At 55.1% G+C, this 17,689-nt stretch overlaps 8 protein-coding genes across 8 annotated transcripts in view; 5 read left to right on the top strand and 3 right to left on the bottom strand.

Annotated features, from left to right (window-relative positions):
• MAA_09561 (Zn(2)-C6 fungal-type DNA-binding domain protein) overlaps positions 1 to 412 on the top strand; it is a gene marked incomplete at both ends in the record, with an annotated part of 1,800 nt that extends 1,388 nt beyond the window's left edge. Inside the window, one exon of the mRNA XM_007827559.1 lies at positions 130 to 412. Coding sequence (XP_007825750.1) covers positions 130 to 412 — 283 coding nt within the window. The remainder of the gene's footprint in view (positions 1 to 129) is intronic.
• A 439-nt stretch (positions 413 to 851) lies between these two features.
• MAA_09562 (fatty acid hydroxylase superfamily protein) lies at positions 852 to 1,916 on the bottom strand (the record flags this gene model as incomplete). Its single annotated transcript, XM_007827560.1, has 1 exon — positions 852 to 1,916. The coding sequence occupies one exon, from the start codon at positions 1,914 to 1,916 to the stop codon at positions 852 to 854; it is 1,065 nt and encodes a 354-aa protein (XP_007825751.1).
• Positions 1,917 to 5,461: 3,545 nt separating this feature from the next.
• On the top strand, positions 5,462 to 5,794 carry MAA_09563 (uncharacterized protein; the record flags this gene model as incomplete). The annotated part of the gene is made up of 1 exon (XM_007827561.1): positions 5,462 to 5,794. One exon carries the CDS (start codon positions 5,462 to 5,464, stop codon positions 5,792 to 5,794), a length of 333 nt encoding a protein of 110 aa, XP_007825752.1.
• A 524-nt stretch (positions 5,795 to 6,318) lies between these two features.
• On the bottom strand, positions 6,319 to 6,654 carry MAA_11184 (uncharacterized protein; the record flags this gene model as incomplete). Its single annotated transcript, XM_011413164.1, has 1 exon — positions 6,319 to 6,654. One exon carries the CDS (start codon positions 6,652 to 6,654, stop codon positions 6,319 to 6,321), a length of 336 nt encoding a protein of 111 aa, XP_011411466.1.
• A 290-nt stretch (positions 6,655 to 6,944) lies between these two features.
• Positions 6,945 to 9,146, top strand: MAA_09564 (catalase/peroxidase HPI; the record flags this gene model as incomplete). The annotated part of the gene is made up of 1 exon (XM_007827562.1): positions 6,945 to 9,146. One exon carries the CDS (start codon positions 6,945 to 6,947, stop codon positions 9,144 to 9,146), a length of 2,202 nt encoding a protein of 733 aa, XP_007825753.1.
• A 3,080-nt stretch (positions 9,147 to 12,226) lies between these two features.
• Positions 12,227 to 12,586, top strand: MAA_11183 (Ribonuclease H-like protein; the record flags this gene model as incomplete). Its single annotated transcript, XM_011413163.1, has 1 exon — positions 12,227 to 12,586. One exon carries the CDS (start codon positions 12,227 to 12,229, stop codon positions 12,584 to 12,586), a length of 360 nt encoding a protein of 119 aa, XP_011411465.1.
• Positions 12,587 to 13,567: 981 nt separating this feature from the next.
• MAA_09565 (Metallophosphoesterase) lies at positions 13,568 to 14,955 on the top strand (the record flags this gene model as incomplete). Its single annotated transcript, XM_007827563.2, has 3 exons — positions 13,568 to 13,760; positions 13,831 to 13,954; positions 13,983 to 14,955. 3 exons carry the CDS (start codon positions 13,568 to 13,570, stop codon positions 14,953 to 14,955), a joined length of 1,290 nt encoding a protein of 429 aa, XP_007825754.2.
• Positions 14,956 to 15,466: 511 nt separating this feature from the next.
• On the bottom strand, positions 15,467 to 17,061 carry MAA_09566 (glycosyltransferase family 32 protein; the record flags this gene model as incomplete). Its single annotated transcript, XM_007827564.1, has 4 exons — positions 15,467 to 15,641; positions 15,717 to 16,252; positions 16,348 to 16,742; positions 16,860 to 17,061. The coding sequence occupies 4 exons, from the start codon at positions 17,059 to 17,061 to the stop codon at positions 15,467 to 15,469; spliced, it is 1,308 nt and encodes a 435-aa protein (XP_007825755.1).
• Between the last annotated feature and the right edge of the window lie 628 nt (positions 17,062 to 17,689).

Genomic DNA, 17,689 nt, shown 5'->3' with positions numbered 1-17,689 from the left:
CCCGCCGCCCGGCACCACCGGCGCCGAGCCCGCCGACCACTCGGCCCTCCGTGTCCGGGGCGCGCCGCTGCTGCCTCTGCCGCTCCCGCCGCCGCATTACCCCCCGCCCGCCACCGGGGACGCCATCAGCCTCATCGACAAGGCGTTTGGCGACGACGCCGCCGCCGACGCGTCCTGGGACAGCGTGTCGCCGGCCAAGACGACGGTCCAGCCCTTGTCGCCGAGCTCCACGCCCGCCACGATGCCCAAGCACGACGACGACGCCGCCGCGCTGCCTCTCGAGGTGTCGAGTGTTTTCGACGGCGGCAACATCCTGGGCGACGAGGACATTGTCAACTTGGAGTCGCGGGACGACTTGGTCTCCCTGTACGCGCTGATTGACACGTCGGGGGGCTACCTGGGTCTGGAGTAGACATGAATGAATGAATGTGCTGGACAAGAACCGCGAGAGTGGGAACATGCCGTTGTGTGCACTAGCGTAATGGTCGGGTTGGCGATGCATCCATCCGTGTCTTGGCAGCGTGTAATGAATCAAAAAAATACGGCGACTAGCAGGCGGTTGTCGGTTTCGCACCGTACTCTGGCTCTTTTGCAACGCGTGTACTACGTTTCCCTTGCCAACGTGACAAGACGCCGTGTGAGCGGCAAAGACAATGGGACCGCGGGGCCAGCGTGACAAGATGTCGAGGGTGGAATGAAATTGTGTCTATCAAGGTATCATTTACATTACATCGTTGTTGCTCACGTCACCACAGCTCCTCCTTTTCGACCTCTAGCTTTGCCATCTACGAATCGGTACCCTGACCCATTCTCTCTCACACACACACACTATTCCAACAGTCCCTTTGCATTCAAAACAGCGGCACGTGCGCCGGGTTGACATAGTCGACGTTGTCGGGGGCCGACTCGACGCGGTCGAGACAGGTGCCAAAGACACGGTCCCAAAGCCGCGTCTGCTTGCCATAGTTGTGGCTCTTGCGCCAGCCCTTGCGGTGATGCATGTCATGATCCTCCACCACAATCTCGGCATTAAAGTACTGCAGGATGGGATGGAACGTCGATAGCCCGGCGGCATGCAGTCGCAGCCCGCTGTGGCCGGCTACTTCGATAAAGGCAATATACTGGTGGCACAGCCACCACTCGTAGAAGCCCAGCGGGAGACCCATGGCCCGGAGACTCATATAAGTGAGGAACGGGATGCCGACGAGGTCGAAAAACTCCTGCTCCTCGTCGGCAAAGGCCGTCATAAGCGGGTTAGGATGCTTGGTCAGGTGGTGCGTGCGATGGAACCGCCACAGGAAGGAGACGTCGTGCATCAGGCGATGGTACCAGTAGAACCAAAAGTCGAGGACGACGCCGTAGACGCCGATTTCGAGCACCAGCCACGCCCACCACTGCCAGCTCGACAGGGCGTCGACGGGCTGCACGGATCGGTCGTAGGAGAAGTATATGGCGAGGGCGACGCGGCCGCCGGTGCCCTTGAGCGCCGACAGCAGCACCTTTGTCACGCTGGCGTCGGGGATGCCGTCGCGGTCGTGGACGTCGCCGTCGAGGAAGCCCCATCTGTGGCCCATTTTGCGAAGCGTGTGCACCTCGCGGATCAGGATGATGTTGAAGGCGTTGAAGTAGAGCAGAAACATGAGCAGGGGGTGCAGGCTCTGCCTCCCTATAAACGTCAAGATGGCCTGGTGGACGAGCAGCGGCGTGACGGCGTGCACCAGCACCCAGACGTGCTGGGACCATTGCGACAGGTACGGAATCTTGTCCGTCTTGGGGTGTTTCGGCACCGGCTTGTCCAGGGCCGTGGGATAGCCGTCGAGGGTTTCGAAGATCCAGTGGCTCCAGGTCCATGTGTCTCTGCTGGCGGTGCGCCAGGTCGACTTCATCGAGTCCTTGGGGTTCGGGGCCTTGGACATGATGCGCGGAGGAGGCCGAGGACGACGCTGGATAACCAAGTTGTGTAGCTTTCTTTCCCCGCGACTAGATGTTGATCTGGAGAGAGGCGAGGGCTACTTACACGAGCCCGGTGGGCGAGAAACCCGGAGTAGTTATAAGTCGGCCATTGTCAGGGACTCGGGGACTCAGGGACGGGACAACCGCCACAACATCTGATGCCGTGTGTCTCTTGCGCTGGGGTCCCCAGGTTCTCCACACCCGCAGGCGCGAGGTTTCCATCTTGGTGTTGTGGGCGGCGCCTTGGATGCCGTTTTGGGAGCTTGTGTCCGAGGATACCGGCCGAGCGGCGGCGTGCGCCCAGGTACCTGATTACCGGCGATTGAATACACGATCTGGCAGGAACTCGGGGGATATCTTTTACGTGTACGATATAATTTTTTTTTTATTTTTACGCTTCCGGGGCCTCTACGGCCTTGTTACTTGCAACAAAAGGCGTCGTGAAGTTGGAACGGGCACAAAAGTTATGCCGATGGGCCGTGCTGCGACGGGACCAGTCTCAACGCTTTCGACGCTCAAGTAATATATGCGATTGGTCAATGTATGCCCACATGCACACCGGAAAATACCACAGCCTGTCATCTCACATGGAAAAAGCATCGAGATGGGCTACGTGGCGACGACGGACGGTCGTGCCGTTTTGACAGCGCCCTGACAAGACGTCGTACGAGGACCGGAACCGCCGTCCAAACGAACCATGATGCGCGGGACCGGTTTGCCCGATGTTGTTGACAGCTACATTCCATATATAGTTACATAAAGTACCAACTCGCCAGTGGCCACTGCCGTCTCTGTAGGCTTGCTTGTTTTGTGGCAACAGGCTGTTCGGAGCATCACCGACGGATGCGTCTGGCCATCGACTTGCCAATCATCCCCAAAGCGCTTAGCACCGAGACACGTTCTGAACAAATGTGACTAACAAGTGTTGGCCTCCCCGGATCAAATGACCAGTACACGGGCGCGCTCCACATCGCTTGTGGCATTGACTGGAGAGAATATTGCCCTCGAGCCCATGAGCGTCAAGACTCAAGAGTATTCCCCTTCACAGTGCTCCGTAGACTTGTACCCGACGAGGGGTGGCTTTGCAAAATACGACCACAAGTTTCCAAAGATGACCGACTTTATTCGGCATCGTGCAAGCAGTTTGCATCCCCCATGTGCTCATCTGGTGGCCCCCTGGACATGTATTTGCTTCTTCCGCACCAACACCATCTACCTTGATTGCGTCTCTTCCATTGCCATTACAGTCCTTTTAAAAAGTTTTGTCTAGACTTATATCATTACTCTTTCTCCCCTTGGACTGCAATTCTTCGGCGCCAGGTGTCCTCTCCCCCGGGCTCATTTTCACCAGCATTGACATGTCAACTGCAACCTCCTTCAAGTCCAGGAGCAGCACTAACTTTGTCCTCTCCGGATTTTGCCAAGCTCCCAACTGATTTGCCACGGCCCGGTGATTCACACATTCCGCCAGCCACACGCGCTACCAACGACCCTGACAGCTCGGATATCCGACTCCTGTCGGAGCCAAGATCAGATTCCAACGCGGTTTCTCCTGCCTAGAGACGCCGTGTGCCGTCTAATTCGTCTATATAAGTGAGTCGGGGGCCATCAAGGGGGGTGGTTGCGTCCAATTGGGGTTTGTTCAGACCCGGGATATGCTCAGACGACGGCTCGGGTTGCTTCTTGTTGGCGATCCGTCGACGAAAGACGAATATATATATTGCCAAACCAAGAATTACAAGTAGTAGAGAAACATGTACTTTCATCACGCTAGTCACGTTAGAGCCCTCGGCGTAGCTGTCTTGGGGCCGTGTTGAACGTTGAGCTATCGGTTGGGGTAATATTTGTAGTCGTATTGCCGGCATCCCGGGACTAGACGGGAACAATTTGCGACGCCAAAACCATCACCTGCACATCGGTCGACACGGCTGTTACATCCATGCCCTGATTTACAGTCTGTGCAGTACAACTCCCTCTCTCTGCCTGTGTCTGCCGTTACCGTTTCACCCGTATGTAGCTTCAAGCCGCACGAATATGGCAAATGGCAGGAAAAGATAGTTGTGTATAGTAGCTGCCGTCATCTTCCACGATCAAGCAGTACCAACTCACGTCGGGCAACCACCAAACGCCGTTGGTTGTTTAGGATTTCTAGCATCCCAGCCGGAAAGCCCGGGAACGTAGGAAGCGCAGTCCGGGGGAGGAGTAAAAGTCGTTGTCAAGGGGCCACGATTCGTAGTTGAAGCGGGTAGTTTCTTGAATGTGGTGGATTCGAACATGGTGAGGGTTGATTCGGGTTCTTGCGATGGAAGAAAGACGTTCTGTATGAGGAGTGTATCCTCTGGGAGTTGGCATGGAGGCAGGTCAATGAGTACCGCGATTATAACCACGCGCCCATCGACTACTGTTGGCCATTGTAGCTTCGCCCCAGTGCCGGGCTATTTTTTCTCTATTAAAAGTCCCGGCATTGCAGTGTCGAGGGAGCATTTTACTGCCTTTTAGGAGAGCTTTGCTACAGAGTCGGGTTGAATGAGATGAGGTCAAATTTTAGCATCATCTTATTTCTTTCTCTGTTTTCTTTTCTTGGTAAAAATGAGGGATCCAAGTACCTTTCCAGTAGTGTGTCCAGAAGTCAAAATTATAGTTTCTCCGTTGAATAGGTCGACAACTATCCAAATATACCACAATCTTGGAACATTACTTCCACCGTGACGAATCAAAAAGTAGGGCAAGGTCGAACGGTGGTTTAGTATAATTAGCAACTGAAACAAGGTATCTTATATCGACTCTACAAACCAAGTAGGTTCAAGTCTAGTTTCATGGTGAGTCTAGCAAGGCAATGATGGGTAGTGATCTGGCAAAGTTTTGGAAATGGTTGTACAGGGTAGCAGCTGGAAGGGCCATGTTTGGAGCCTCTTGACGCCTCAAATGTTCAAAGTCGATGCTGCTTGACATGTAGCGCGCCATCCGACTAGCCCCTGGTCAAGTCAACCACCTAGGCATCTGGTGAGAATTTCCATTTGTCAGGTAATTGGGGGTGATCGGGATGCAAAATGCGACAACGTTGAGGGTACACGGCCCTGAGTGTTTCTCGTGAGCTGGTCGTCAAGGCGGTTTATGCAGCGGCAGGCAAACAACCTCGAAATATTGGAACACTGCAGGGGTCTGGGCCAGCCGCCGACCATCAAATGCCATCATGATCAAAGTCACGACATCAGGGTAGGTGGCCGCCTCAAGAACAACCAGACTCTTGGACTTTCTTGACGAGCCGAGGGGGGCAATCACGTGAACACGAGTGCATATGGTGACATGGGCATTCAAGGCCGGCCACTCAGAGCCGACAGAATGGGAATTACGACCCCTCCTTCGCGTCATACGGCTCCCAGGTCGCGTCTGACAGCCAAGGAGGGGGGACCCTGTTGTTGTAACAGGGAGAGGGGGCCATCTTTGCACAAACTGGAAGACTCAATCGGCTGATATTGAGAGGCAGAGGGAAATGGATGGACACACAATGCTGCGATGCGAAACAGTCGTCGTCAATGTGTACTCGATACATGTGGTGGGCTGGTGGCGGCGGCGAGGTCGACTTGACCCCACACCGCCCACCTTTGTCGCATCTCCAACGCATCTCGCAGGCCAGCTCCAGCCCATCAAGTCGTCCAAGCCGGCGACAGGATGGGGTCATGGTGCCATCCGCCTCTCAAGTGCGTGCTATTTCGAAAAGCCCTTTGGTCGTACCGCCATGAGCCTGGAGCCCCGGCATCTGCAAACGGATGAGCTGGTCCACAGTGGCCGTGGCAACTGGGGCCCGTCAAATGCCGCGGTGTTTGACCAAACGCTCTGACAGCCCGATCGGAACAGCTTCCCCGCAGCCGGGCTGCGAACCGTCTTTTTCTCCTTTGACAAAGACTAAAAGGTACCGAGTAAGCACTGTCAAGATGCACGGCTGACTTGAGCATGGCCCGTTACATGGAGTGGTCATGGGGCATAACGACAGCTGGCCGCTGCTGACGACGTGAATCCAATGTCAGGGGCATTGGAAGCATGTTGATGATGAGGAAAGGCCCGGAAAGCATTCAACATGCGATGCAAAAATTCCGTAATCGACAAAACAGGGGTGGGACATGGGACGTGAGGCACTGAGGCTAGTGAGGGGCAGCGCGGGGATATAAAACGAAGTGACATGATGCCTGTACATGATGGATGCGTGTTGTGCAAAAGATGGAAGGAGCGAGCAAGCCTCTCACAAACATTTGAAAGCTACTCCGTAGAAACATCAATTGGTGCCTCCTTTTGCAAGCCCCCTTTCCAGCCAAGCGAGCAGGGACCAAGGGGCAAAAGCCTTTCAATTGCTCACGATTCCTGTCATCAAAAGAGATGGTGAAGTCGATGAGAGATGAGAGATCGCTGAGACAACAGCTGCAGGCCGGAGCCGCCAAGCTTAAGCTTACCCCTGTACCATGGTACCTTGGTACTCCGTAGAGGTACAGCGGCACCGAGGCAGTCGTGGTGCCATGGACCAACGAGAACTTGGCCATTGGTCATGGAGCACGCCAATGTACCAATCGGCGTTTCAATCGAGCAATCAACGCTCCATCGTCGTCGGTTGAGCACCTCGTTTGAGCCACGGCATTCGACGGCGTCTGGAACACCGAGCTTTGCGCGGGGTCGACTGAACATTGAAGCTTCCTCGAATCCTCCCATGTTCCCCATTCCCAAGCCACGCCCCGGCTCCCCCTTCCTGCCCTTTCGACATGAATCTCTCCATGTCGGGGTCTTCTCACTTTTGATTCAACTAGCTGGGTACCTGCCCCCCCGTGGCACCCTGACGACCCTGAACGACCTTGCCTCCTGCCTCCTGCCTTAACGTTTTATATACCCCGCCATCCTGCTCCTCCCACCTTTGTTCAATTTCCTCCCCTTCCCTTCGACTTCCATACTTCTTCCCAACCAACTCCATCACTCATCCATTGCTCGTCATACATCCCATCACAATGGCCGAGAGCAAGTGTCCTCATCTCAACGTCGCTGGTGGCGGCACCCGAAACCGTGACTGGTGGCCCGAGTCCGTCAAGCTCAACATCCTCCGCCAAAACACCTCCGTCACCAACCCTCTCGGCGAGGAGTTTGACTATGTCGCCGCTTTCAAGACCCTCGACTACGAGGGCCTCAAGAAGGACCTCACTGCCCTCATGACCGACTCCCAGGAGTGGTGGCCCGCCGACTTTAACCACTATGGCGGTCTCTTCATCAGAATGGCTTGGCACAGTGCTGGCACCTACCGAGTCTTCGACGGCCGTGGCGGCGGTGGCCAGGCCCAGCAGCGATTTGCTCCCCTCAACAGCTGGCCCGACAACGTCAGTCTGGACAAGGCTAGACGTCTGCTCTGGCCCATCAAGCAAAAGTACGGCAACAAGATCTCCTGGGCTGATCTCCTGATCCTCACGGGCAACGTTGCCCTCGAGTCCATGGGCTTCAAGACGTACGGCTTCGCTGGAGGCCGTGCCGATGGCTGGGAAGCCGACGAGTCCGTCTTCTGGGGTGGCGAGACCACCTGGCTCGGCAACAACGTTCGTTACAACGACAACAAGGACGCCCAGAAGCGTGATCTCGAGTCTCCTCTGGCCGCCTCCCACATGGGTCTCATTTACGTCAACCCCGAGGGTCCCGATGGAAACCCTGACCCCGTTGCCGCTGCTCGCGACATCCGCACGACCTTTGGCCGCATGGCCATGAACGACGAGGAGACTGTGGCTCTGATTGCTGGAGGCCACACCTTTGGCAAGACTCACGGTGCCGGTCCTGCCACCAACGTTGGCAAGGAGCCCGATGGCGCCGGCCTTGAGCAGCAGGGTCTGGGCTGGAAGAGCACCTACGGTGCCGGCAAGGGGCCCGATACCATCACCAGCGGCCTCGAGGTCATCTGGACCAAGACGCCTGCCCAATGGAGCCACAACTTCTTCGAGTACCTTTTCAAGTACGACTGGGAGCTCACCAAGAGCCCTGCCGGCGCCAACCAGTGGGTTGCCAAGACCAACGACGAGATCATCCCCGATGCCTACGATGCCAACAAGAAGCACAAGCCCAGAATGTTGACCACTGACTTGTCGCTGCGCTTCGACCCCGCGTACGAGAAGATCTCGCGTCGCTTCCTCGAGAACCCCGACCAGTTCGCCGATGCCTTTGCTCGCGCCTGGTTCAAGCTCACCCACCGTGACATGGGGCCCAAGACTCTCTACGTCGGACCCGAGGCTCCCACTGAGGACCTCATCTGGCAGGACCCCATTCCTCCCGTCAACTACCAATTGATTGACGACAAGGATGCCGCCGCCATCAAGGAGGAGATCCTCAAGTCTGGCATCGACACGTCCAAGCTCGTGTCCACTGCCTGGGCCTCCGCTTCCACATTCCGCGGCAGCGACAAGCGAGGTGGCGCCAATGGTGCCCGAATCCGTCTGTCGCCCCAGAAGGACTGGAAGGTCAACAACCCTTCTCAGCTGTCCCAGGTCCTTGCCACCTTGGAAGACATCCAGAAGCGCTTCAACCAGTCTGGCAAGACGGTTTCTCTTGCCGACGTCATCGTTTTGGCCGGTGTCGCTGGTGTCGAAAAGGCTGCTCGTGACGCTGGTGTTAACATCACCGTGCCCTTCACCCCTGGCCGCAACGACGCTACTCAGGAGCAGACTGACGTGGAGTCTGTTGGCTATCTTGAGCCCCTGGCTGATGGCTTCCGCAACTACGGGACGTCGCATGGCACTGTCAAGCAGGAGCACCTGCTGGTTGACCGCGCCCACTTGCTTACCCTCTCCGCCCCTGAGCTCACAGTTCTCATTGGTGGTCTGCGTGCCCTGAACACCAACTACGACGGCTCTGCTCTTGGCGTCTTCACCTCTCGCCCTGGTGTCCTAACCAACGACTTCTTTGTCAACCTCTTGGACAACAACACCGAGTGGAAGGCTACCGGCGAGGACACCTTTGAGGGCGTTGACCGCAAGACGGGTGCCAAGAAGTGGATCGCCTCTCGCAACGATCTCATCCTTGGCGCCCACCCTGAGCTGCGCGCCGTCTCAGAGGTTTACGGCAGCGCTGATGGAGCCCAGAAGTTCGTCAGGGACTTTGTTGCCGCTTGGGACAAGGTGATGAATCTGGACCGGTTCGATCTCAAGAAGGGAAACAAGACGGCCGCTCGCCTGTAGAGTAGTATGAAGAGATTATGATTGTGGAATTTGAGATAGCTACAGAGATAGCCAGAGCCCCCCAAAATAGTGGGAGAAAGTTTAATGACCGTTATGTTACTCACCTTGCATATACTGACTGAGAATTGTCTGTGAATCGTGCATCCGTAAGCGCCGTGGGAAGATGACGGCTCGATTATGGATAGAAGGCACAGACTTCAGATGCAGCCGCTCGTCGCAGTCGACATTTTCAGCTCGCTGGAACCCCTGTTTCGCTACCAGGGCCAATCCTGACGTGTAATATGACATGTTGGCATCAAATGAGTAAAAAAAAGTACTAGTAGCGATTGCTACACAGAGAAAACAGTCTCGAGTCATCACCACAAGTAGCATCTTCAGCATTCCAACACAAGCCCAGGATAAGTTGGAGTCGGGTTGTCCGGAGCCGTTTGTATGGCCATCCTGCATGTGGTGTAGTGACTCCAGATGTCTACACATATCCCTTTGGGTGTTCGAAGGTGCCGATTGCGTACCGGGCCCGCTTTGTCTGAGATAACTAGCAGATACCTGGTTTAGTGCGTATAAATATGTATTTTTATATATATATAAAAATACATATTTATACGCACTAAACCAGGTATCTGCTAGTTATCTCAGACAAAGCGGGCCCGGTACGCAATCGGCACCTTCGAACACCCAAAGGGATAGTCGTTCTCACCCGCTTTGAAGCACTGCATGTCTCATGAGCCCGCATACAAATCATTCGATTGAGGTATCCATGATATTTTGCCAAATGCCCTGCCGGCATTGATTGCGACCTGTCTGTCACACTTCAACAATCGTCAATGATGAAAGCACAAGTTGAATAGAATGTATGATTGAGACATGCATCCTGTATGATTGCGACATGCATCCTGCGTGGATGTCTACTACATCTACGTCGACTGTGGTGGGTTGGTCGGGAAATGCAAAGTCCGTCTCAAATATGCTTACAATAATGTCTGAAGATGATATAATGTGATTAGTCTGCTCACCTGCAGGCAATACATCTTTGAGAACGCCGGTGCCTAGAAGCGCTCACAGTGGAAACTTATTTTAGTGTTGATGGATTTGGTGTGGTTGAACTTGGTTCATGTTTCCTCATGGACGTGCCGAGACATTCGTCTCACCGTGTCTTTGCGCACAATAACCGCCCGGTAGCACCAGGGTGAGATGGAATAGCAGGAGGATGGTCGTGTTGTTTGTTGAGATAACTGACCAAAATTCTCTAAGGCGATGGTGCCTAGATTTCTTTTATCTGATATGTTAAAGACTCATTAATCATAATGTTGATAAATTATTCAACAATTACTGCCCGGCCGAGACCATATCTTGAGTTGAGTACACTAGAATTTAACAGTATTGTCTCGTTTACCGAGTACGTGAGCAGTAATAGTTGCCGCGATTCCTCCGCCCTGTCTCGGGTCCTCGCCTGATGTCCCCCAGCCACTGCGCCGTGCCGACTCTGCTGTATGGGTCAAGACGGGAGAATTTTGCTGCGGTTGTCGCGGCTGACGGTGACGACCAGGACGAGGATAAGAGCGGATCAAATGATTGATCATGCGATTGACGAGGCTTTAGACGGAGGAATAGACCACGAGGACATGGATATATTGGCGAGACTAGTTTCGGGGAGTGTAGCCGGTATGGTGCACCGGGCATGCTTCACAACGTGAGACATCAGCTGCGGGCCAACCTACAACTATACGAGCAGTTTCGTCAGTCTCAGCGAAAGGAGTCTGGGAACGATTCCACGCTCTACGAGGTCTTTAACAATGCCACCTGATGGGTCTCAGACATGCGTATACTAGGAAGGGTACTGGGTCTATTCTTTTCGGAGCTGTGTTTTAGTATGCCCGGCAATGTAGCCGTCTTGATGGATTATACGTGATATGTTGGAAAGACTTCTTAGGTCAAGGCTTCAGGTAGGTCATACTACAGATATATATAAACACAGGCCAACAACCCATGGCTTTGCTTCAACACGTATCAACTCGGCGTGACAAAAACTCGACCGGTTTTCTGAACCCGCTACTCTTGACTCTGAATATTATTCTTGTATTCAAACGAGGCTTAAACATGAAGGCAATGACTATTGCGCTACTTTATCTTGGCGGTAGGTACCAGACTGGGGACTTGCTTGCTTACTATGCACCTAACTGTGTGAAAGCCCTTGATGCTGCTCTAGGTTTACAGTGCAGTTGCCCAAATTATCCTTCCATAACGGATGGGTGCTGCGATTACGTTGGTGGGACGAAAGCTGGTGCGAAGGGGAGTGCACAGCGCCGTGTAAGTACACATGCGTATTGCCATAATCGAGCGGAACAAGGCTCGGTATATTATCTGCCCAATATAACTCCCTCATGCTAACTATCTTTTAGTGTAAGAAAGACAGCTTCACGGACAAACAGAGATTCCGCAGGTGCTGTCTAAACAGTTCCATCATGCCTGAATGCGATCCCTGAGTCTGTGCGGGATGCGGAAGGAGGACTGCTGGACACTATTCTGTATTTCCCCATCGAGGTAACATGGCGTGCGTTCATCCAGCATCTTTGGTCGTTGTATGGAGTTCTCCAATGGAGTTTAAGCTCGGCCGGCCATAGAACCGCAATAGAGAGAGTTGGCAAACCTGACCCCAGTAATGCTACCATGCGGCAGGTATCATCTGTGCTTGTAACCCATGTATTCCTATGGACATTGTGTGATGCCTTTATTTGGTGGGTTTGTAACGCATTTCCCTTCATGAGAGAAGTGGCCGTGTGCATGGCCTTTATACATGGAAAGTGGAAGCATAGGACAGATCAAAAGTGCAGATCGAGTTGTCAATGCCTCTTTGGGAATCATGGTGCGAGACTCCGTCTTCCATGTCGACTGGTGTGACGTTGTAAGCCGACTGGCGAGACGGCAACAGGATGGATAAAAGACAAAGGAGACACGCCGGCAGATATAGCAATGTGTGAAGTCGATGTCCCCTCATCTTTTTCACAACATGATGCATTGCGTGAGAAAGAGTCGACCTGTTTTGCGTACAACACAGCCTAAACACGGCCTCACAAGCAGACATGTCTCAACAGAGCACGTTGTTGGACAAGGCCGTGGACAAGGCGGCCGGGAACAGACAAAACGGCCGCTCCGCAAGGGTGTACAATCTCAGCAGCACGACGTTGTCGTCCGGCCTGCGAATCCAAGACTCTTCCAACCGCGGCGACCTCGCTGCCGAGCTGGATCTCTCCGTCCTCAAGCGCTACGGCACGTGGAGGCACTGCGGCCATGACGTGGAAATTCGCCCCGTCGGCATCATGCGCAAGCAGGAGACCGTTGTCGAGGACGGTACGCTGTACCTGCGGGACATGACGATGAGTTTGAGGCCAGGACGTGGTTTAGGAACAGTTGCGTCCTGGTCATGGACACGAATGAGGTAGACAATGTGGTTGCCATGGGGAGCTGCGTGGCAGCGCTGAACAGGGATATCTAGACATTGAGCTTTCTGAATTACTTGGAAAGAAACCGGGTATTCGAAACTAAACATCCCAGAGCACTTGACGCTCAGTCTCGGAACCTACATTGGCCCCCGGTGCTATTCATCAGCTCGTAGTCGACGTAGCGAATTTGCTCCTGGCAGGTTTTGCAGAGCATCGCATACATAACTACATACCTACCTAGTTAGGCAGCTCTTAACCTGGGCCCTGACAAGGACATCACGAGTCCCATCGGCCGGAGGGAGAGGGCAACATTGCCTGGCACGCGGGCCGCTGCAGTGCAACATCGGTCCATGCACTAGCCGCAAATGCTGGAATTAAAAAAAGCCCAGATCTAAGACAAAGAGCCAGCTGACGGGCAAGGACAAGTCTCGATGCCGCAGCAAGGAACATGACGCACGCATCCCAGCCATGACCGGGCCGAAGCGCGCGAACCATCAATTATCAGGGTTGCGATGAACTCTCCGGCTGTACATATTCCCATCCAAGTGCGCGGCATCAAAACGACGCGGCTGCAGGAACAGGAGACACATGCCCCCCGCCGGTCATGATGTACATACATAATGTCAAGTATTGATAATTTTGACCAACTCACCACACGTTGCGCAACCCGTCGACGCTACTGGTTCGGGCCAATCTCCAACAACAGGGATGTGGTTTCGCCCGTTCGTCAGATGAGTACCAGCGATATAATGTATAATTTCCGCGCGCAACACGGGAACCAAACCACATGGACATGCTGCGCCAGCCACACATGGTCTCAGTCAACAGGGACGGGAATGCGGCAACGCGAGCAATGGATATAAAATGAGCCTGGTATGGCGAGCCCCAAAAGCCATATATATATACGGTCTTGTTGAACCGCCCATCTCGTGCTCGTTTCCCAACCCCCCCTTCTCACGAACCAAGAAAGGCCGCTTCATCATGCTAGCCGCCGTGCTGCTACTCATGCTGTTCGCATGTGTCGACGTCTCGCGCCAGTCCCCGGTGCGACGAGATGCTCGATCCCCCAAGACGTACACCTTCAACAACAGCAGTCGCTGCAGCCGCCGGCTCTCGTTTAACCAAGACGGCACGTTCCAGATATCCATATTTGAGGACTTGCACTTTGGAGAAAGTGAGAACCCCCTCCAAGACCCGTCTCGAACATGGCTCGACAGCTAAACAAGGCCGTCAAACGCGCGCAGACGCATGGGACCAATGGGGCCCGCAGCAGGACATCAACTCGGTCAAGGTCATGGACGCGGTGCTCGACAGCGAGAGGCCCGACCTGGTGGTGCTCAACGGCGACCTCATCACGGGCGAGAACACGTACCTCAAACACGCACCTCGAGAACAGCCCCGCCTACATGGACCAGATCGCCGGCCCGCTCGTCGCGCGCGGGCTGCCGTGGGCGTCGACGTACGGCAACCACGACCACAACTTCAACATCTCGGGCGCCGGCCTCCTCGCGCGCGAGCGGCGCTGGCCCAACTCGCTGACCCGGAGCATGGTGGCCGGCCGCGACGCCGGCGTCACCAACTACTACCTGCCCGTGTACGCGGCCGACTGCGCGCCGGGCGACGACGACTGCGCGCCCGAGCTGCTGCTCTGGTTCTTCGACTCGCGCGGCGGCTTCTACTTCCGCGAGCGCGGCCCCGACGGCCGCCAGGTCGGGCAGCCCGACTGGGTCGACGCCAGCGTGGTGCGGTGGTTCGAGGCGACGAGCGCGGCGCTGCGCCGGCGCTTCGGCCGCGTGACGCCGTCGCTGGCCTTTGTGCACATCCCGGCCAACGCGTCGCTCGCGGTGCAGCCCAGCGTCGACGCCCACCGCCAGCCCGGCGTCGACGACGACGTGCCGCTCGCCCGGCAGGCCCAGGGCTGGTGCGCCGACGGCTCCAACGGCCCCGAGTGCGTCTACGGCGGCCAGGACGAGCCCTTCATGAGGGCCGTCGCCGCCACCCCGGGCCTCATCGGCCTCTTCTCCGGCCACGACCACGGCGCCACCTGGTGCTACAAATGGGACCGCCTCGTGCCCGGCATGACCGTCGCCGGCACCGGTCTCAACCTCTGCTTCGGCCAGCACTCGGGCTACGGCGGCTACGGCAACTGGATCCGCGGCGCGAGGCAGCTTCGCCTGTCCGCCGACGCCCTGCGCCGCCGCCGCTGGGAGGCCGACACCTGGATCCGCACCGAAAAGGGCGGCGTCGTCGGCCGCGTCAGTCTCAACGCCACCTATGGCAAGGACTGGTACCCGGCCACGCCCAACGAAAAGACATACTGTCCTACGTGTAACTATACCGTCATCACGCCGGGGCCGAGGAGACGCTGACGTCGCCTAGGTTAGCACTTGACCAGCTGGATATTACTGCGGGGGAGAGGGGGATGTGTCACGCAGGGCTTTTTCCTTTGCTTCCTCCTTCTTCTTTTTTTTTTCAGCGCAAGCTTTTTATAGTCTTCGATTGTAATTCGGGGCGTTTTCTTGTGTATAGTCAAATGTGATTCATAGCGAGGGAAACGGCAAGAAGCCTGAACATACCGGCAGTTGAAGTTGAAGACTGGCCACCCCCTCTTCAAGCTTTACATAAGAAACAGCAACATGCAAATACAATGTCTGTGTATTGCCAACCGGAAATTATAAATTGCGCTGTAACGGGCTTCGCGAAATCCCAAGTAAGCAAGTAAACTCAGATCCCCGTCAGACGCCACCTATGCTACCCAAAGCCGCTGTTACCTCTAAAAATATGTACACTGTACACAATGTCGTCAACATATACAAAGTACCCATTAGATATATATATACCCTTTATAACCCCTGCGTCACTACTCCCATCCCCCAACATTCATGACGGCATCTTACTCCAGTCCTTGCACATGCCGAAAAACGTGCGACAAAATTTGCCGTATTCGACACGGGCATCGAATTTGTGCCACGATCCCATGGCGTGGTGAGCAAGGCGAGCGTCTGGATCGGTATATGGTTTGGAGCCCATGTTGCCGAAACTGCCACGGCCGGGGCTGTACAATCATGAATCGGCATTAGACGCGCGCAAACATACAAAAAGAAAATGGGAAAATGTAGAGAGCACATACCTAAAGCCGGTAATAGGCAAAACAAGCACATCCGACGCCAACTTGGACCGGCCGCCGTCTTTAAGGCCCGTCAATGCGTTCCACCGCAATCCGACTTGCTTCTGGAGCCAGGCGATGGTGGCTTCCGTCACGGCAGCCGGGCCCGTACGCGTCAACGGATCGTGGGCGTTGGGTTTCTCGCCATCGTCGGCCTGTAATGCAGCTTGTTTCTCCGTCACCAGCTTGTCCTTTAAACGGTCGAGGAATCGATGGAGAATGGGATGCTGCCGGGCAGATGCCATGGCCCAATTTGTCAGCTGAACAGGATGCGAGTAGCCCATGCGCCAGTATTGATTGGTATTCGGGTCCGTGTCCGCCTCGAGCCCCCAGAGGAGGTTGACGGGCCTAGTATTCGCAAGCTTGGCATCCGCACCATCACCCGTGGGCAGTTTCTTGCCGTACGTCTTGCCAGTTTCCTCGTCGATCCACTGCGTAATGTCCTCCTTTTGAATCCAGTCGGCCGGGTGTTTTAGCGGTACGGTGTCAACATCGCCATACTATCAGCCTGTCAGCAAAACCGCATGTCTTTGCGTACCATGGGACACAATCACCGGCAAAAAAAAAGAGGAAGAAAACGGAGTGCGGAACATACAATACCACCAAACCACTTGCACACCAAAACCCTGAAAATGTCCACCTTTTCCACTCTTGAAAACATGGTTTCAAAGTCTTGTACAAAATCAGGCTCGTATCTATCCACCAAGGAGGCAACGCCGTCATCGGCCCAGAAGAAATACGCCATCTCGCGAAAGGTGTCATTTGCGGAAACGGAATATTCGAGCCATCGTTCGATATAACCCAGAAGATGGCTGTTCAAACGGCTCAAATCGACGTCGTTCCACTTCTGATGGACAACAAGAGGGATGTTGGAGAAGGGCACTTGTCGCTGGGGGCTGAGTTTGGCAGCCTCTGAAGCAAATTTGGCAGCGTCGAGGATATTTTCTGGCTCGGGGTGGTCTCCTTGCCACGACGGCGGGACGAACCAAGCTATTCGAGGAGTCAGCACGATGCTTGGCCATTCTTTTGCCAGCGGTGTACAAATCCACCGTTGCGCTTCTCTCGAGCGCAGCGAGGACCCGAAAAAGAAAAGGGGGGGTCATATACCTCCGCCAGCAGTGCGATTGAGCTGATTAAACTGCTGAATGTGCTCCCATGCCAGTGGAAACTGCCGGCGAATGCTCGCTTGATCCAAAAACCGGGGCCCGCTCGACCTGGAAAAAAGAGTAAAGACAATGACGCCAAAGACGACACCGGAGAAGAGAAGCACGCGCGGCCGGAGGCGCAGAAAGCGAGGCGAAATGAGCATTGCGGGCTCTCTCAGCCCGGAAGCACAAGGCAGACCGGCTTGTGTATCGAGAAGCCTAGAGGAGGGAGGGAGCCAATGCAGTATCGTGAGCCGCTAAAGAACGTTGTTTAGGTAATCGAGACTGGTCGACGGGTGGGATGGATGAGCTTTCTGTTCTATAGGAACATGCTGGCAGAAATTTGGGCGATTGGGCATGCCGGCAGTCGAGAGGAAGAGGCCAGACGGAAGCAGAATCAGGTACGGGGGAGCAAACGAGGGGATGATGCCTTATTACGCAAGGGGCGGAAACGGATGAATGAATGCCAAGGCTGGCGGCTGGCGGCTGTGGGCGAGGATGGGTTGAGGGTGTGCAGGAGGTGTTAATTTTGGAGATGATGATTTTCCGACGACGGATGTGACCAACCAGATCAACGGTGGCAACCAGAGGCGCCCAAAGCGCGTAGTCTCAAAATGCAACCAGACTTGACATGGAAGCATCCATCCAGTCATGGATTGCTGGATTCCAGATGCCAGCGGGCGCTGGGGCATCAGGGGCCAAGGGGGGGGATGCTCGTGCTGCAGGTGGGGCTCCCAGGGGCGAAGCGCTGTAAATGGCCAACTAGTGAATCTTGAGTCTACTAATCACTGC

This window comes from Metarhizium robertsii (genome assembly GCF_000187425.2).
Source record: "Metarhizium robertsii ARSEF 23 chromosome Unknown MAA_Scf_5, whole genome shotgun sequence".
Classification (NCBI taxonomy): Eukaryota; Fungi; Ascomycota; class Sordariomycetes; order Hypocreales; family Clavicipitaceae; genus Metarhizium; species Metarhizium robertsii.
Note: the sequence above shows the minus strand (reverse complement) of the source record. Positions and strands in the feature narration are given on the sequence as shown.